Source organism: Rhinichthys klamathensis, unplaced genomic scaffold (genome assembly GCF_029890125.1).
Source record: "Rhinichthys klamathensis goyatoka isolate OS25496 unplaced genomic scaffold, OSU_Roscu_1.1 h1tg000347l_1, whole genome shotgun sequence".
Classification (NCBI taxonomy): domain Eukaryota; kingdom Metazoa; phylum Chordata; class Actinopteri; order Cypriniformes; family Leuciscidae; genus Rhinichthys; species Rhinichthys klamathensis.
In genome coordinates, this window is record NW_026606859.1 from 356,873 (window position 1) to 373,181 (window position 16,309).

Below are 16,309 nucleotides of genomic sequence, written 5' to 3' on the forward strand. Positions count from 1 at the left end.
TTTCAATAACCACGCATAAACAATATTCTCTTAAAAATACAAACAATGTACATACAAGTTGCTCACAGATTATGGTAGCCCTGTTTGTGCTATATAGAGTGAATTTACACCTTTGCCATTAACATGTTTATAAATAACTGAAAAAAGCACAAATGTAAGGGCATCACAGAACATCCAAATGGCCCCAAAAACACCTCAGACCCCAGAGGGTTAAAGTCTTGGAGGTAACATTACCAAAGAAAATAGATCGGCTAAGTTCGCCTCCTTTCCTGGGAGGTGAACTTGGTAGGACACTTAAGAAAAAGACGAAACTTTTAGATGAAACAAAAAAACAAAAAGGGATTTCCCGAGGGGAAATAGAGTCAACGACTACATTGTTCAGCAGACGAGGAGACCAGCGGAGTAAGAGAGCGAGCGAAGGGGAGAAGCGTCATTTATCACTTTTGGAGAAATCCAGCCTCTTCCTGTTGGCTTGGCCAATTAGAGGGTTGGAAGTTTACAGGCGGGACTTTGGGTTTATGGCTCTTTGTCTCCAGAGAGAGACATCTGAAACCCTAATTTCGTCGGTTGTTTAAGAGAAGAATCTTCACAATTCTTATAATACTAATGTGTCACAAAGTTTAGCAAAATGTAATGTCAATTAACAAATGGGGAACGAAGATTGGAGTTTATCGAGACCAAACTTGCCACAAATGGATTTGGTTAAACATTAGTTGGCAAAGTTTGAAACATTATCCAATTAGAGTTGTCGAGAAACATAGACCAAACCACAGAAAGGCAACTCATGAAATAGGGAACTTAGATACATCGTTCATACAATTCTCAAGTGGATATATAATGGCATATATATATGAATACAGGATTCATTTCTCCTCCTTGGTTAGAATTTAGAGAGAGCCACAGTTCTGTGAACATTCCTTTGGGTCGTAAACGCTGTTAACTAAGAACACCAGTGATGATAGTTTTTGGTCTCTTTTCACTCCAAAGATGGAAAACATAGTAAACTATATTTTACTGGATATTACTGTACGTATTCGGATTGATCACACCGAAAGCATTCGGGAGGTGTCCAGAACTATGTGTATAAGTTATGGAAATAGACAGTTATATTCAAAATGCATAATGAAGGTATTTATAATTCACTTTAAGCTACGATAGAATCACAGTTATTCCAATGTGACATGGGCAACTGGACACACACAAAAAAAAACACATCAAATATATCTGGTTAAATGGCTTTTAAAAAGAGAAGTTTCTTTAAACATCAAAACATAAAAATGTCTCATAACTGGACACCACGCTCTGTCCTGAGTGTGGTCTTCACTTGTGGGGGATGCGTGTGTGTGTGTAAATTTACATTCCAGGCTTTTTGGGTCTTTAGCAGGATGTATTTAGTCCTTTCAGATTCACCCTTGCCCAGTCCTTACATAGTGGTAACGAAGAAATTTGCAACCATAGTCGCCTAACAATGATTCAGAGTATTTCAATATGCAGGCTTACTGCAGTGTTGCTGAAAGTGAATTGGTTGCATATTCACAATCTATGCTTAAATCAAGTATCGAGGCCTTTCTCTTTAGATTTACTTCGTTTGAATCTAGGGTTAATAAGTAAACTCTTCACTAACTAAGCAATGAATATACCCAAAAGAACATTGTACTTTGATAAATCCAAAGATTTGCTGAGTCACTGAATACATAGAGGGTCCTGCGAGCCTGACAGTGTCTCGATAAACAACTGAGATAAGATCATAACGCTGAAACAAATCTCCCTTAGCCCTTCATATAACTGATTTGGATTATCTGAGCTGTGAAGCCATCTAAAAAAAGAATGGAAATGATAAGGAATCCAAATAAGGGACGTTACAAGAGATTACATTTAGATGTCTGCATTGATGAGCGCACCCCTCGGCACGGGATATCAGAACTTCTCAAGAAACTGCGGCCAGAGTGGAAACCAGAAGATATTCAGGTCAAGGCAAGTTCATTATCAAAATTATTAGACAGCATTTTAAAAAAACAAATAATTAAAAAAACAATTTGTGTAGGTGTTTAGTATTTACACAATGAAGAGTTGAGTCCTAAATTGACTGAAAGACAATGAGTTTAATTATTTACCCCTTATTTCCATAATTATTTCTATTAAAAAGGAAAAGGGTTTCCCCTACGTATTGAATGGGAAACGGAAGATGGCCTGCTCACTTTAAAGGGCTGAATACTTTAACATTTACATCCATGCACTGGTAGAGGATTTTATCCAATTGATTTGATATTACATTGGAGATATATTGTATATATAATCAGTTTAAATAAACACATGAGACTTAGTGTTGGAATCATCACTGAAGACACTACAGGAAGACTCTTTTTAGAGAGCACTTTGAAGGGAACAGAGCATTAAAGGGCATAAATTACACTATGAGAGCATTAGAGCTGACTGAGCCTAACTTTTACTTTTTTTTCTCAACTTCTATCACCTTAAGTTAACTTGTTTTTAGAGGGGATTCTTGAAGTGTTCTTGAAATCCCGCCACGGTATTTCAATTATGTTGAGACCTGGACTTTGACCTTTTCAAAAGCCTCCATTTCTTTCTTCCAATATTGCAGTTCTGCATTAGTTTTTCTTTTTCCAGATGGCCTTATGGTCTCCTCAAACACAATTTGGTGTTGGTTACAGTAGTGGATATAGTACTTGAAAGCCACACTTGAGTAAAAGTATAGGTATCTTACCAGAAAACGACTTTGGTAGACGTTAAAGTCACTGTTAAGAATATTGAGTAAAAGTAGGAGATTTTTATTGTACTTATGAAAGTACAATAAAAAGAAAGTATGAAAAGTAGATTTTTTTTATATTAAACAAACTTAAGTTTTGAAAGTACAAGTAAATGCAAAATACAAAAGAAGCAAAAATATTTGTAAAAATTGTTCTATTCACATGTTGAGCAAAAAGATTGGGTTTAGTTTCAATTGTTTCTTCCATTTTGGTTTCTTTGAATTAAAAAAATGGCAAAATGTTTATTGTAAATTTTAGATAATTACTATTATTAATTATACCTTGGATATGAATTATACCTTGATCATTCATGTTAATTCATATAGTGCATTAACTAATGTAAGAGACGACTTTAAAATGTTAAAATGTATTAGTTCATGTTGAAATTAACAATGAACAATATTTTTAGTAACCTTTTGATATGTGACTAGCGTCCCGAGATAACAGCAGAAAAGCAGATGGGAAATAATTAGCATAGCTGCTGTTCATAATATTAATGCATTCGATCTGATTCAACAGTGTAATAAAAGGTAAGCATTATGTGAATGCTTGGCTGAAGAGATGCGTCTTTAATCTAGTTTTGAACTGGGAGAGCGAGTCTGAGCAACGAACAGTATCAGGAAGGCTATTCCAGAGTTTAGGAGCTAAATGTGAGAATGCCCTCCCTCCTTTAGTGGACTTAGATATCCTAGGAATGACCAGAAGCCTCGAATTTAGGGATCTTAAAGAACGCGATGGATTGTAGGGCGATAGAAGGTCCATTAAATGCACAGGAGCTAAACCATTTAGGGCTTTATAGGTCAGTAGTAGTACTTTGAAATTGATACGGAACTTGATAGGTAACCAGTGCAGAGATGATAGAATTGGTGTTATATGATCATATTTTCTTGACCTAGTAAGAACTCTAGCGGCTGCATTTTGCACTAACTGTAGCTTGTTTATTGAAGATGCAGGACAACCAGCTAATAAAGCATTACAGTAATCTAGTCTCGAGGTCATGAATGCATGAACTAACTTTTCTGCATCGGAAACTGATAGCATGTTACGTAATTTAGCAATGTTTCTAAGGTGGAAAAAAGCTGTTCTTGTAACATATGAAATATGATTTTCGAAAGACAAGTTGCGGTCTAGTATAACACCCAGGTCTTTTACTGTAGTGGATAACGTAACATGACATCCTTCTATATTAAGGTTGTATTGTAAGTGGTTTTGTGGGTAGTTTTTTGGACCAATAAGTAATACCTCCGTTTTATCTGGATTTAGTAGCAGGAAATTACACGTCATCCAGCATTTTATATCTTTAAGACACTCTGTCAATTTTGATGAGTTAGTGTATTCATCTGGCCGTGATTAAATATATAATTGAGTGTCATCAGCATAACAGTGGAAATTAATTCCATGTTTTCTTATAATATTACCAAGTGGCAGCATATATATTGAGAATAGCAGAGGGCCTAACACCGATCCTTGCGGCACTCCATAGTCTACTGACGTTATCTTCGATTTTTCCCCATTTAAACAGACAAAATGGTAACGGTCCCATAAGTACGATCTGAACCAGCTTAATGCCTGTCCCTGAACACCAGTGTAGTTTTGTAGTCGATCCAAGAGTATTTTATGATCTATAGTGTCGAACGCAGCACTAAGATCGAGTAGAACTAGTATTGAGATACAGCCTTGGTCAGAAGCTAAAAGTAAATCATTTGTAATTTTAACTAGCGCAGTTTCTGTGCTATGATGCGGTCTGAATCCTGACTGAAATTGTTCATAGATATCATTTTCTTGCAAGAAAGAGCACAATTGAGCGGACACAATTTTTTCTAGTATTTTAGACATAAATGGAAGATTTGAAATGGGTCTGTAATTTGCTAAGTTATTTGGATCTAATTGCGGTTTCTTAATAAGAGGGGTTTTTTTATATATTTTTTTTTTTATATTCTTTTTATTAAACATTTTAGTTATTTCAAACAAAACATACTAAAACAAGAACACAGCACAGAAAACGATATAAATAACCATATCTATGGGCATGTGGGCAATTTCCATTTTACATACAGCATCTCGTCATATGGTTGTACATACATTATATCCATTTTGTGTTTACGACCTTTTAATCTTCAGACACTTTAAAATATTTTCCCATTTTTTAAACAGGTGCAATTTACCATTGAGACAATACCTCAATCTTTCTAGAGTTACAACTTCAGATATCAGAGACTTCCACATCTGAGTAGAGGGGGCGTCGCTACCAACCCATTTGTTCATTATAGCCTTTAGAGCCAGCATCAGGAGAAACCAGGGACGGACTGGGACTAAAAAACGGCCCTGGACTTTGACTAGGCCCGGCCCAAAGCAATCGGCGCGCGGAAACTCGACAACAACAACAATAACGCCTGCCGCCTGGCATGAGTGTCACAAGACTTTAATTGTGGCTCATAATACTATACCTAGCTAACAGCAAATTATACAATCTATTCCATGCTGTCTTAACATGAATTTATTACTTAATAATCTTAATTAATTTATGCAGTAATTAATCTTAGCTACTGCACAAATAATAATACCACATCTAAATGAAATTACAAATGTAACTTCTGTATTCAAAATCTTCAAAGTTTGTAAGCATTAACTGTAACGTTACCAACATTTTTAAAAGTAAAAGCACAACATATTTTCTTAATATTAGCTACAGCATGTGGCATTTTACAGCTAAAATGTTGAAGTTTAGCTGTTTTAACTACTGTAATCATTAAAAATGTAGCAAGCTGAATATCACTTCCTAACATCATCCCTAGCAAGTAACTTGCAAAGTAATTTCTGATTAATTCAGTTCGTGAGTAGTAGAGATAAAAGCCCGCCCGCACTTGATTGGTTGGGTCCTTACATGCGCTTCGTGAGGCACACGCGCACACTAGCACACACACGCAAGGTCTCTAGCTCGCTCCCTCTCTCTGCCGTGCGCGCACTACGCATGTGCGCTCTTATTCGCTCTAGATTCCAAGAGATTTTAACTAATTTGCGGGCATCAGTGAGCCGCTATCAATATGCGGGAGACTCCCGGAACTTCCGGGAGACTTGGGATGTCTGTGACTGCGTGTGTGGCGGGTGGTGGGCCGGCCCGCTGGCCGTCCTGGAGTACCGGGCGTTCTGTGATTCTCCAGATCACACAGATGGCCAGTCCGCCCCTGGGAGAAACTGAACAGTCTTCTTTGTGAGCTCTCAGATGGTCAGGTATAAGCCCCAGTAGGCACATGAGTGGGCTGAGTGGGGCTGTCTGTCCTATCACCAAACTGATTTCACTGCATACTGCCTGCCAAAATACCTTGATGTTCTTGCACTCCCAAAGACAGTGATATCTAGTGCCTTTAGCTAAGTTACATTTAGGACAATTCGGAGAAACACCTGGAGTGTACTTACTGTATATATAAGGTGATATGTAAACATTATGTAGAATATTGAACTGCATTTCTTTGTATCTATTACAGATTGATATTCTAAAGGGCAGTATTACTATTTCCTCCCACGACTCAGTCAACTGACACTTTAAGCAGCATATTCCAAGTTGTTCGTAAGTGTTTCAGCTTGTCTACCGTTAGATTCTGTAACTCAGAATAGAATCTAGACACAAAACGTCCACGTTTCCGACAGTCCAGTAGAGTTTTTTCAAGCAAGTAACAGTTCGTTGGTAGCTCCAGAGATCCAGTCTTTGATTTTACGTAATGCCTGATCTGGAGATACTTGTAGAAATCGTTGGCAGGTATATTATATTGAGATCTTATATCTTCAAATGTCTTGAATTTACCTTTGTCCCACAAATCATACATTCTCCTAATACCAGCTTCTTGCCATGACTTGAGATTGAGACCAGCGCCCCCTTCTGATAAATCTGGGGTATATACCAGAATTGCAAGAAAGTTAAGAGCCTTGGACTTCCCAAATATTTTCTTCAAAATACTCCATGTCTTGATAACATTATTAATTAGGTAATTGTCTTTAACAGCAGGAGGCAGTTCTCTTACACGTTTATATAATAAGTTTATGAGACAGAAAGGTTGACTAATTACTTTTTCAATCTCAAGCCAAGGTGTCTCATCATGTTCAGCTGCCCACACTGAAACAATTCTAGCATGAATAGACAGTACATAGTTCTCAATCTTTGGTAAGCCCCACCCACCCTGTTGTTTTGGAAGTTGTAAAGTATCTATTTTAAGCTTAGGTTTTCTGCCTGCCCAGATAAAGTCTGATATCAATTTATTAATGTCCTTAAGATCATTTGAATTCAAAAACACAAAAAGCATTGACACTGGATAAGAAATTTTTGGAAGTAGTACCATTTTAGTAAGGTTAATCCTACCAAGCAATGATAAAGGAAGCTTTTTCCAACTTGTAACTTTTTCTTTTATGTGACTAATTAAAGGATTGATGTTTTCCGCATAAAGCTGACCAATTTTGGGTGTGATTTTTATTCCTAGATACTTAAATCCTTTAGGTGCCCAGCGGAAAGGTTTAACATAAGCAGGCTCGACCTGACCACTGTTTGTTAAGGGCATTATTTCTGACTTTTCAAAATTTACCTTATACCCTGATATTTGTCCAAATTCTTTAATACAATCAACCAGTGCTGGAATTGATTTATCGGGATCTGTTAAAGTTAAAAGAATATCATCGGCATATAATAAAATTTTGTGCTGTTTTGTTCCTATTAAAATTCCTCCTATATTTATATTCTGTCTGACGGCTATCGCAAGCGGCTCTATAGCCAGGGAGAACAGCAAAGGTGATAAAGGACTGCCCTGAGCAGTACCGCGTCTAAGTTTAAATGGTACGGACAAAAGACCATTTGTCAAGACATAGGCTGCAGGCATCTTGTACAAGATCTTCACCCAGTCTATAAAAGTGGGTTTAAAACCAAATCTTCTTAGCCCTTCGAACATGTAATCCCATTCGACACGGTCGAAAGCTTTTTCGGCGTCCATTGAAACAATGGCGCCGGGTATTTGATGGTAATTAAGATGATTGATAATATTAATCAAGCATCTTGTATTATTTGAGGACAGACGACCCTTAATAAATCCAGTCTGGTCTGTGCTTACTATGTCTGATACAACCCGCTCTAATCTATTGGCCAACACCTTTGACAATATTTTCATGTCTACTCCTAAAAAGCTTATCGGCCGATAGGAAGAAGGCAGTTCTGGGTCCTTATCTTTTTTTGGTATTACTGTAATATTGGCAATATACATAGTTCCCGGGAGACTTGAGTGTTCAAAGGATGCATTAAATACTCTCTGTAATAATTTATTAATCTTGCCTTTCATAACCTTAAAAAACTCAACGGGATATCCGTCAGCTCCAGGGCATTTGCCCGATTGGAGTGATGAAATGGCTGTATCAATTTCTAATAATGTAATGGGACCTTCCAGTAAGTTAGCCTGGTCTTCGGTTAGTCGTGGTATATTCAAGCTGTTTAGAAAGTGGCAATCTTTTAATTTGTCACAGTCAGTCTCAGAACTGTATAGTTCCTCATAAAATTGTCTAAAACATTCATTAATGTGCTTATTATCCATATGACGCTGACCATTCTCATCCCTAACTGCCGTAATAAAAAATTTAGGGGGAGCATTGTTTGCCAGCCTTGCCAAGAATTTGTTTGGTTTATTACCAAATTCAAATAGTCTTTGTTGTGCAAATAACATATCCTTCTCAGCTTTCTTTGTCACTAAGTCACTTAACATGTCCCTGGATGTCTTTAATTCCTTAAGGACTTCGTCTGATTTTGATGCATAATATTCTTTTTCCAGTCTTTTAATTTTGATTTCAAGGTCATTTTGTATTATTATTCGTTCCATCTTTTTACAGCTTGTATATGAGATTATAACCCCTCTCATATAGGCTTTATAAGCATCCCATACAATTCTAGGGTCAGCGTCCTCTTTGTCATTGACGTTTAGATACAAATCGGTCTGTTCTTCTAATAGTTTAATAAAATTGTCATCAAAAAGTAATAGCCTGTTTAACTTCCAATAAATAGTTCGCTTTAGTGGTCTGGGCGGTTGCATCTCTAAACTAACAGGAGCATGATCAGAAATGGCAATAACTCCTATATCTGATTTCTCCACTAGATGAGCCAAATGCCTCGAAATAAATATATAGTCAATGCGGGACATTGTTGAATGAGGTAAGGAGTGAAATGTAAAGCCTTGTGTTGAAGGGTTTAAATGCCTCCAAATATCTAACAGGCCGATTTCCTCTAGTGCATTTTTAAGCGATCTTGCACTTTTAGACTGACTGCTCCTAGCTGGACTCCTGTCCAAAAAAGGACAAAGAGAGCAATTAAAATCACCTCCTATCAAAATGTTTGAGGAGTCCATCTCAACCAGCCGGTCAAAAAGTAAGGCAGAAAAATCATCATCATTTACGTTAGGACTATAGATGCTACCCAGCAAAATAATTTCCCCATAAAGCATTCCTTTGGTTAAAACGATTCTCCGCTCTGTATCCTTATATGTGTCTGTAACAACAAACGGCAAGTTTTTATGTATCAGTATTATTACCCCCCTCCTACTTGTTGAAAAGGATGAGTAATAAACCTGACCGACCCACTCCCGGAGATATTTCTTATGTTCATTGTCGCTGAGGTGTGTTTCCTGTAAAAAGGCTATTTGGATTTTATCCTTTTTTAGGCTGTTTAGGATAGCTTTCCTTTTCACTGGATTATTGGATCCCTTAACATTCCAAGTACAAATTCTAATACTCATTACTACCTATTATATACTTTATGTACTTAATGCTGTATTCAAAAAAGTAGAAATTAGTACTATATTTAGTCCCATCCCATCCCAACCTTTAACTCTGTCTGTGCTGATAAAGAAAACATAAAAAAATAATAAAAAAAATAAATAAAAAATCCCAAGCAAAAACAAAACACACAGCTTGGAGTAACAAACAATAACCTAAGTATCCACAAACCTGTTAAAAGGTGGAATATACAAAAACCAAAAACAAACTTCGTCATACTCTTATTAAGGAGTATCCAGCTGGGGTCCTTGCGAGCCAGAAAAACGTTGCAAAGAAAAAAGAAAACAAAAAACCTTCCCAGCTGAGTCGTTGGTCAGTGTAACAAGCCGTATGAGAACAAATTAAAACGTACATTTAGACAACTTGAGTGTCTTAACCCACAACCTAAAATAACAGAAAATGAGGCCCAATATTATTTGTCAAAGCGCTCATTTCAACGCTTTTTAGGTTCTGTCATTTGTCATCGGAGCTTATTAATAGCCAAACGTTGCTATTAGCGGAACACAGTCTGAGTTATTTACCTGTGTCTAATCTCTCAGTCAGTTCTTTAATGTAGTTGTTGACGTCTTTCATGTTGGAAAGTGCTTTCGTAGTCCCATCCTGCTGAAAGATCCGTATTACGGCCGGGTACACAAAAGCGTATCTGATGCCCGCTTCCCGTAACCTCCGCCGCGCGTTTGCCGATTCTTGCCTCTTCTTGATCACTTCAGCTGAAAAATCTTGGTAGAAGGACACCTCCTGACCGCCCACTGTCACCCTGCCTTTGTTTCTCGCTGCATTAAGGATCTTCTGTTTATCGGCGTAATTGTGCAATCTCACTAGGACCGCTCGAGAGCCGCTTTTTTCTCCCCCTCCAAGCGCGGGTCCCGTGCGATGGGCTCTCTCAATCTTGACCCTGTCCTGCTGCATATCCAAAACTTCAGGAATCCATTTCTCAAAGAGCATAACTGGATCTTCACCCTCAAAGCCAGCCTTAAGCCCTGTGATCTTAATATTTTGGCGACGACTTTGATTCTCATAATTATCAAGGCGTTCCAGTGCTTTTTTGAGAGCGTTTTCCAAAGATTCCAGTCTCGGCTCAGTCACCGTTGACAAATCCTCAAGATCAGATACGCGCTTTTCTATATCCGTCACTCTTTCCAAAATGCCGTCCAACTTCTGAGACAGTTCCGTAACTGGTTTAACAACAGCAGCAAGTTTGGTGTCTAGCATCTCAGCGATGTTGGTGGTCACTCTCTCAACTAATATATCATCTCTTTGGAGGATAACGTCCTCCGGCTCCGCTTCACATTCTGTAGCCGCCTGCTCCGTATCACGCTCAGCCTCTTCGTATTCAGTGTCGATTTGTTTAGCAGCAGCAGATGCTACGTTAGCAGTGCTATTAGCATTAGTCTTGCTAGCAGTTTTCTTTCACCCGTCTCTCTTCTTACTCGATGCGGGCGGTGCAAAAAAGTTGTCCAGGGACATTTTGACACTTATTACAGCAGTTGCGGTGAATCACACGGCAAAATTGTTACTTCAAATAGTAATTTTACGTCGACCCAGTGGGGAAGCGAAAAAAGTGCGTCTATCTAGTTGCAAGCATCACGTGATCCCCGTTAATAAGAGGTTTTATAACTGCCAGCTTGAACATTTTTGGAACATGACCTAAAAATAAAGACGAGTTAATAATATTGAGAAGAGGCTCTTCCACTACAGGTAACACTTCTTTCAGTAGTTTAGTGGGTATTGGATCTAATAAACATGTTGTTGGTTTAGATGCAATGATAAGTTTATTTAGCTCTTCCTGTCCTATAGTTGTAAAGCGGTGTAGTTGTTCCAGAGGGGCCATAATTGAGGCTGAATCATAAGACACCATAAAAGATTGGTAATTTACAATTGTGTTTCTGATGCTTTCTATTTTCTCAGTGAAGAAATTCATCAAATCATTACTACTATACTGTAACGGAATATATTGCTCTGGTGATGTCTGTTTATTTGTTAGTCTAGCCACGGTGTTAAATAAAAACCTTGGATTATTTTGGTTATTTTCTATTAGTTTGCGGAGGTGCTCTGCCCTGGCTGCTTTTAGAGCCTTTTTATAACGTGACATACTGTCTTTCCACGCGATTCTAAAGACCTCTAAATTCATTTGTTTCCATTTACGCTCAAAGTTACGAGTTTCTCTCTTGATAACATGCGTAGCACTGCTGTACTCCACTAGAGGATGTTATGCCAATAAATGGGGTGTCTTTGAAAGGTGGTGCACTCGCACTGCACGTAATACAGATCCACTGTCAGATTGCTTCAGTTCGGGACTTCCTGCAAAATAAAAATGATCAGCAGGCCCATGCCCCGCCACTCTCAGGGTTTATGTGGCCGCTTTATCGGCTTTTCACGCCTTGACTGACGGGGTGCCACTTGAGTAACATCCTCTGCTTGCCTGCTTCGTTCGTGAAGCCTTGTGGCTGAGACCTCCCGTTAAAACCAAGATCCCTTCATGGGACTTAACTAGACCCTCGAGGGCTATAGCTGAGACCCCCTTTAAACCTCTAGGGTCAGCATCTGATAAACTTCTGACTTTTAAGATGGTTTTCTTATGGCTATCACTTCTTTAAAAAGCATCTTGCATCCTCATCCTGACTACCCTAAGGTCCCCTTCTCGACCATATATCCGGTCACTCTTGAGGCCTTGTTCACAAAGCCGGGTCAGGAGAGACTTCACAGACTGTGTCCAGTCCGTGCTCTTCAGACCTACGTCCACCGCTCTACCCAGTGGCGTAAGACAGAGCAACTATTTGTTTGTCATGAAGGCCGTAAACAGGCAATTTCCCATTGGGTGAGAGATGCTATTGCCCTTGTTCAAAACCTCATAAATAAATAATTTTCTAAAATATCTCCTAAGTTTAATATAACTTTCTCTTTCATTTTCAGAAAGAGAAAATATATTTTTGTATTGATAGTGAACATGTTGTTGTTCCATAATGGTGTCAAACTGGAAGGGGAGGAGCTGAGATGAAAAAGACTGTTAGCTTGTGGCAGTACGGAAAAACGTAAGCTGCGTGACTGGATGGAGGAGGGAAATCAATTATCCGGAAGTGAGGAAATGAGTATCTAAGGTGGAGTTGTAGGGGGGAATAAAGGAACGGGTTTCCTGAGACGAGACGTGAGACACTGGCTTTGGGCTCGGGTGGATCGCTAGTTAAATGCAACAAAAACCCGGGCCAAACATGCATAAAAACACCTTTTACAAATCTATTGCAAATTTTTTACTGAAAGTAAAATCTTTCAAATGCAATTATCTAATCATCTAACAAGATTATCAAGTGTCTATATGTTATTTTATCAATTACCAGGGTTTGTTTTGTTTGTTCTATGAATGGCTCAGCTAGACAGGCAGAGACTATTAACTACCATTATACATTTTTATTGTACTAATGTCTAATTAAAACTTCTACAAATGTATAAAACTGATCAGAGATCAGGTTAAACCCACAGACACGTGTTCAGAGGTTCTCAGTGCCTCCTCATGATCATGGGTTGAGAGATCATCGCCCCCAGCGGTGAAACATTGACGTTTCGAAGTGTTTCTAAACGTTTCGAAACAGTTGTGACGTAATGAAGCCTCGTTTACTGAAATCACGTGACTCTGGCAGTTCGATACACGCTCCGAACCATTGATTCGGAACAAAAGATTAGTAAAGGCTTCGAAGCTTCATGAAGCAGTGTTTTGAAATTGCCATCGCTAGCATGAGCGTGAGTTGCCGTGGCGATTGACACTGAGTGTGGACACTGGACAGCAAAGCTTGTCCTTTATGCTGACGAGTGTGAGCAAGTTCTCCAGGTGTTTCCCTTGTTTTACCTTTTTTTAAACCTCACATCGTCAAAAACTTTCCTTCCTGCCATTATCAGCCAACGATCTTACAATCCATGCCAACCCAATCAAACATTCACGCAGCCACTTTCCCCAAGTATTTTGTAAATGTTGTGGACTACAGTGAAGTGTTTCATAATATTTAAACGGTTGATTTAACTGTTAGTTTTGATTTAACTAACTGTTTTCTTCTTTTTTTTGTTCTCTATTTTTCATTATTTCTCTCTTATCACATTTGAGTATGGAGTGTTGAATCTGCCGACAAATTCACCAGAGATACTTCTACCTCAGCACCAACAACTTTCACATGTTATTTAGTTTTCCTTTCTATGTTGTAGAACCAAAACAAAAAATGGTGGAAAAACTGTATTTTGGACTTGAGACTTGGAATCAAATTGTTTGATTCCTTGCTGATGTTGAAAATATAACTGTGAAACTGAGCTTTTGTCTGATTTCTGTAAAAATAATGAAAATATAACTGTGAAACTCAACCTTCTTTGTGTGATTCTGATTCATGTTTGTTTGTAACCGGTGGCTTAAAGAGCTATCTGGGTTAAAAAAAAAGAAAAGAAAGAAAAAAACATTATTTGACAAGATTAAGCTTGTCTGGCACTTAAGTCTATCAGTTGGTTTAATCTGTGTTTTTATTTTTTATATATAGATCTCCTTAATATGCAGATTTAAAATCTATTTGGGGCCACCGTTACAAGCTTTCCACCGCACTGATAATGTCATACATTATCAAGTAAAAGTTGACAGAAATATAAAAACTCAAGTAAAGTACAGATTCTCCCAAAAACAACTCAAGTGCTGTATTACTTGTAGTGTTGGAGGAACTTCAACTTTGTGTTGGCCTTCCTTTTTGATAGCAGAGGCATCTTACTTGCTGTACAGATGTCATTCTGCTGAACTCTTTTAAGCAATGTTAGGCAGAAAATGGCACAGAAGATGAGATGAGATAAAACATTATTAATAATAAAATAATAGTAATAAAAGTTACCAGAGCACCAAATCATCATATTTGAATGATGCCGAAAATTCAGCTTTAATCACAGGACTAAATTACACTTAAGTATATACAAACAGATAACAGTTCTGTTAATTTGTAATAATATTTCACAATATTACTGTTTTTACTGTATTTTTGATCAAATAAATGCAGCCTTGGTGAGCAGAAGAGACTTCTTTCAAAAACAGTAAAAAAATGTAACCTCTCCAAACTTTACGGTATATACTAATATTTAAAATAAACACATACTAATATAATAGAACTGATGTACATTAATGATTAATGAATGCATATTCTTAGCTTACCTAACATTTCCATTGTCATTTATCACAATTTACAAATGTGTAACTCCCTCTCTAAAAAAAAGAATAAGTAATAATAGTACAAAGTATTTATTGCATCAGTCAGAGGGTTAGAACAAAAGTTAAAATATAGCCATGTTCCGGTCACTGGGTCCAAACAGATCACAGTTCAAAATGACCACTGTTTTCCACTGATAAAAAGTGAACTTGAATATGTTTGAAGCATGAAATGTTCATATGTGTTCATATGGGGCATTAAAGACATTTGATTGGTTAGAACTAAATGCATGCTGACTAATCAAAAATTAAAAATAAAGTACAAATGAAATGATATACTTCAAAGCAGCTGATAAAATACACATGAAAAGGCAAAAAATTGTCATATATCCCAAATAAATGGAAGATTTGCAAACTTGTCAATTCACAAAAATAAATTAATATTAAAAAAATATATTGTTGTTATTTGTTACGTAACAGGAATATAAAACTCGCATTACGAAGAGGAGTAACAAGAACCATGATTTAATAACAAAAAACATATATAATAATCACAGAATACACGTTTAATTCGCGGAACATTGATATACATTAACGAGAGTCGACAGAGACAAAAGGAGAACTCAGGCTTATAAGCATGGTCCAATCAAAGGACACTAATGAGATGGTGAACAGAATGACACATTAAAGGGTTAGTTCACCCAAAAAATTGAAAACTCTGTCAGTAATTACTCACCCTCATGTTGTTCAACCCCGTAAGACTTTCGTTCATGAGACTTCCGGTTTGGGTGAGCATGTGGAAGCAGCGTTGTCTCAGGCTCCCGCAGCGGTAACTTTGAAAACTTACTTTTTCCTTAAAACCCCAACCAACTGAGCGTAGAATAATTAGCATTAGAACCTTGAACACCATAGAGAAATGTCAAAATCATCAAAAGCGTCAAAAAAGACTGAAACAGACGCCTCTCCTACGAGCAGCAGCACAGCGCTAGCTGGCATAGCTAGTATGCTAGAAGACCACAGAGCTAGTATTGCAGCCGACTTCAAAGCAACATTCGCTGCTCTGGAATTGAGACTCGACAAAATGCAGACAACGATAAGAGAACATGGACAGCGAATGGACTCATTGGAATCCCACGCTGAGCTGCAAGCCCAACGAATTCAAGCACTGGAGGAGAGGTGTGTCGCATTAGCGGATAACAACGCTAAACTAACAGCAAAGACTATCGATCTGGAGAGCCGCAGCCGCAGAAATAATATTAGAATAATCGGCCTCCCAGAATCAATCGAGGGACCCAGGACCACAAGCTTTTTCGCCGAACTTTTGGCTGAAGTACTGGGCGACCAGATCCTTCAGTCTCCTCCTGAATTGGACCGAGCGCACAGAACACTCACCGCTAAACCACAACCCGGCTCACGGCCCAGACCGGTTATACTTCGCCTGCATCGCTATCAGACCAAGGAGCTGATCATTCGGGAGGCTCGTAAGAGACATGGGAAACTTCAGTACCAAGGGACACCAATCCAGATCTTTGAAGACTACACACCAGAAATCGCCGGGGAACGAGCTAAATATCGAGCAGTA

The 16,309-nt window shown here is 38.1% G+C and overlaps 2 protein-coding genes across 3 annotated transcripts in view; one reads left to right on the forward strand and one right to left on the reverse strand.

The window, feature by feature from the left end:
- Nucleotides 1–4,233, reverse strand: part of LOC130068907 (polyunsaturated fatty acid lipoxygenase ALOX15B-like) — a 292,844-nt gene extending 288,611 nt beyond the window's left edge. Inside the window, exon 1 of the mRNA XM_056232544.1 lies at nt 4,230–4,233. The gene's annotated coding sequence lies outside the window, so the exon portion shown is untranslated. The remainder of the gene's footprint in view (nt 1–4,229) is intronic.
- zgc:113516 (uncharacterized protein LOC541449 homolog) overlaps nt 1,753–16,309 on the forward strand; it is a 50,251-nt gene continuing 35,694 nt past the window's right edge. For both annotated transcript variants that reach the window (XM_056232547.1, XM_056232546.1), the window contains exon 1: nt 1,753–1,974. In XM_056232547.1, coding sequence (XP_056088522.1) covers nt 1,828–1,974 — 147 coding nt within the window. In that variant the 5' untranslated portion in view covers nt 1,753–1,827. The remainder of the gene's footprint in view (nt 1,975–16,309) is intronic.